Source organism: Micromesistius poutassou, assembly GCF_964030765.1.
Source record: "Micromesistius poutassou genome assembly, chromosome: 14".
NCBI lineage: Eukaryota > Metazoa > Chordata > Actinopteri > Gadiformes > Gadidae > Micromesistius > Micromesistius poutassou.
In genome coordinates, this window is record NC_140284.1 from 13,120,963 (window position 1) to 13,125,047 (window position 4,085).

The following is a 4,085-nucleotide window of genomic DNA, read 5'->3' on the forward strand; positions in this document are numbered from 1 at the left end:
CAAAACTTCTAGTAGTAGACCAATTGTAAAGCAATAGCATGCACAGACAAAGACCAACTCTTTGTTCTCTCTTTACCACGGACACGCATAGCGACACGTCAACCCGACGCAGCACCATAAAGTTTCACGACTGCGTGGGAGCGACGGCGTGGTCGTTGCGTTGCGTGGACGTGGGACCACAACCAGCCCTTAATCACTGGGGCTGGTTTAGGGTAAACAGCATTTCGCAGTTAGTTATAAGTAGTTGAGTCCATCTAGGCTTTAAGCTCGTCATGTTGGCCCTAGAATAGATAAATGAAGAACATATAAGAGCCATTACTCTGTTTACACTATCACCTTCTCACCGTTTAACTCCCTAGAGCTCTGCGGCTCATCAAAACATACATTCATTTTTACATTGCATTATAGTTATTATAATGTTATATTTTAGATGAGATTATTCAATATTATATGAATATATGATCATCACATATCATGAATTCTTGAACTCTAAATATCATTAGTTTGACGGGTTCCTTTTATCCAGATGTCTCGAATCAAACAAAGAAATACCCCGCTGTGATTGGTGGAGGCGCGGCAGTGGTTTCCAGGCGCCCCTCCCCGTGTCAGGAGACTTGTGTAAGGGAGGGCGTCTAGAAACCGTCTCCTCGGTGTGCGCGCGCGCCCACTACATCCTAGCGAGAGTCTCGTGCTGTTGATGATCTGCACGGAAAGTTTGATTCTTCTTTGATCGTTGTTTGAAGTTCCCGAGGGTCGGCGGGGCTGCGGTCCGTTCTTCTCTTCCCCTCTGGCTGAGGTCCGGAGGTTCACTCAGGGCCGACAGAGAGGAGGATGTCTGCGGTCAAAGAGCCACGCCAACAGCGGAGTTCATCTGGATGTTCCTCTCCTTTAAACCCTGGAAAATAAAAAAAATCACAATGGAAAACTATCAATTCGGATACCTTACACCTTTCTGATGGAGAATAACCTTTTCTAACGGAAAACAACCGTTTTGAAATGCAAAATAACACACTTTTGACGCTGATTCGGTGAGTCCTCTTCAAGACGAGTGAGATCAAAGTTTTCTCCTCCTCCTCCTCCACTATGTCGCTGCTGGAGTATGTGACGTCAGGGTCTAGATCTGGTTCTTCGAACAGGTCATGGACCAGCTTTGTGGGGGTCTACGGTCTGGTCGTGTTCGGGATCGCTTGGCCATGCGTGGCCCAGTCTCAGGAGGACGCGGGTCTGTCGGTGCCGGAGCACGGCTTCTGCCAGCCCATCTCCATCCCTCTGTGCACGGATATCGCCTACAACCAGACCATCTTGCCAAATCTGCTGGGCCACACCAACCAAGAAGACGCAGGCCTGGAGGTCCACCAGTTCTACCCTCTGGTGAAGGTCCAGTGCTCAGTGGACCTCAAGTTCTTCCTGTGCTCGATGTACGCGCCGGTGTGCACGGTGCTGGAGCAGGCCATCCCGCCCTGCCGCTCCCTGTGCGAGCGCGCCCGCCACGGCTGCGAGGCGCTCATGAACAAGTTTGGCTTCCAGTGGCCCGAGCGACTCCGCTGTGAGAACTTCCCGGTCCACGGCGGGGGAGAGATCTGTGTTGGCCAGAACTCCTCTGACTCCGGAAGCTCCACCGCACTGTCCGCCGTCCCGTTTTTCCCGGAACTGATGACCATGCAGCCGCCGAAATTGGGAAGACCCAACCAGAATCCTCACCTGACCCCCCAGAGCCAGCCGTTCTCCTGCCCGCTGCAGCTGGAGGTGCCTCCCTACCTGGGCTACCACTTCCTGGGGGCCAAGGACTGCGGGGCTCCCTGCGAGCCCAACAAGCCCAGCGGCCTCATGTACTTCAGGGAGGAGGAGCTCAAGTTCGGCCGCCTGTGGGTGGGCGTGTGGTCCGTCCTGTGCTGCGTCAGCACCCTGTTCACGGTGCTCACCTACCTGGTGGACATGAAGAGGTTCCGCTACCCGGAGCGGCCCATCATCTTCCTGTCGGGCTGCTACTTCATGGTGGCTCTAGCGTACGCTGTGGGCTTCCTCCTGGAGGACCAACTGGTGTGTATCGACGCGTTCAAGGAGGACGGCTACCGCACCGTGGTGCAGGGCACCAAGAAGGAGGGCTGCACCATCCTCTTCATGGTGCTGTACTTCTTCAGCATGGCCTCGTCCCTCTGGTGGGTCATCCTGTCCCTCACCTGGTTCCTCTCTGCGGGGATGAAGTGGGGTCACGAGGCCATCGAGGCCAACTCCCAGTACTTCCACCTGGCGGCCTGGGCGGTGCCCGCCGTCAAGACCATCACCATCCTGGCCATGGGGCAGGTGGACGGGGACCTGCTGACGGGGGTCTGCTTCGTGGGCATCAACAGCGTGGACGCGCTGCGGGGCTTCGTGCTGGCGCCGCTCTTCGTCTACCTCTTCATCGGGACGTCGTTCCTCCTGGCCGGCTTTGTCTCGCTGTTCCGGATCCGCACCATCATGAAGCACGACGGCACCAAGACGGAGAAGCTGGAGAAGCTGATGGTGCGCATCGGGGTGTTCTCGGTGCTGTACACGGTGCCCGCCACCGTGGTCATCGCCTGCTACTTCTACGAGCAGGCCTTCCGGCCGCACTGGGAGAGCACCTGGCGCTCTCAGACCTGCAAGCGGCTGGCGGTGCCGTGCCCTCGCCACGACGCCGCGCCGCTGCGGCCCGACTTCGCCGTGTTCATGATCAAGTACCTGATGACCATGATCGTGGGCATCACGTCCGGGTTCTGGATCTGGTCCGGGAAAACCCTGCAGTCCTGGAGGCGGTTCTACCGGAGGCTGGGCAGCGGGGCCCGGGACGAGACGGCCGTCTGACCTCGTTAAAGCTACGAGGGGAACCGGCCACTTCTCTAACATACAAGAGAACTGCTCAAAGGATTACCTTGGGATCTTTCAACCTGTAGCGTATTTTCAGATAATGTGGGGTCTAAGGAACTAATACTGACGACGATGTGAGACGTGTCCAGTATTTAGGAGGACTCTGTTAATCTGTGAGACGGCTGCGGTGTCATCCTTTCAATGAAGGACCTCTAAAGGCTTGTTTACCACTGATGCTCAGATCACATTAGATCATTATGGAAAGGATCTCCACTCATTTAACTTCATTGAACCATCGCTTGAACACGACCTGTATGTTACCGTGTTCTCCCTCTGAAATCTCCTTGTTGCGTTGTTATATTGTTGATATTTCCCTATTTTCATTCAACTCTCATCCCTCCACCCAAATCGTCTAGATAACACTAAACTAGGCTTTGTGTAGTCAGCGAACTCTCTGCTCTCCAGCCCTCACTGACACTCCGCCCTCTCCCTGCTCGGGCCAATAACAAACACTATCAAGGGAAAGGTAAAGAAACAAGTTGTATTTCTCCGTCGGAATCCTTTCCAAAATGATAGAATACATTGTGAGGCTGTCAGTAGGAATGTATTCTTATAGGTTTTACACTTACTAGGATGTAAACCTTTTAAAGTTACACCCTCTTCCTCGATCAGAACTGGTTCTATCTAAAATAGTCCACATCATGAAGATAACGGACATACTAGGTATTTTTATACAACATGTTTATAAACTGCTACCAGGTACTGACATTCAGATGTGACAGTAGAAACATGGCAGGTTACACTCACCTGAAGGACCCACCACTGGGGATGTCTTTAGAAGTCAACATTACCATGGTATAATGTAATTACCAACGTTGGTAATTACATAACCAACATTACCACCAGGGAGAACATTTAACATAGTTCAGAGTCTCTCTCTCTCTCTCTCTCTCTCTCTCTCTCTCTCTCTCTCTCTCTCTCTCTCTCTCTCTCTCTCTCTCTCTCTCTCTCTCTCTCTCTCTCTCTCTCTCTCTCTCTCTCTTTTTGTGTGTATGTTGACCTAGGCGTGAGTCTTTATTGTCTTATTGTCCTCACATCTTCTCGATGTTCATCTTTAAGGTCTAAAGTCTTAAAGGACAGTATTTTGAACATTGAGCCCCTTTCTGGTTTGTCTAGGATGAAATAGAGAATATAGTGGTTGACACCAACAGTAGCGGTTCTACATTTAATTAGGCCCCGGGCGAGAAAGGTTTAAC

The 4,085-nt window shown here is 52.2% G+C and overlaps 1 protein-coding gene across 1 annotated transcript; it reads left to right on the forward strand.

Moving 5' to 3' along the window:
* Nucleotides 1-685: 685 nt before the first annotated feature.
* On the forward strand, nucleotides 686-3,772 carry LOC311358557 (frizzled-7-A-like). Its single transcript, XM_084478628.1, has one exon. It carries the CDS (start codon nucleotides 1,084-1,086, stop codon nucleotides 2,824-2,826), a length of 1,743 nt encoding a protein of 580 aa, XP_084334754.1. The 5' UTR covers nucleotides 686-1,083; the 3' UTR covers nucleotides 2,827-3,772.
* Nucleotides 3,773-4,085: the final 313 nt, after the last annotated feature.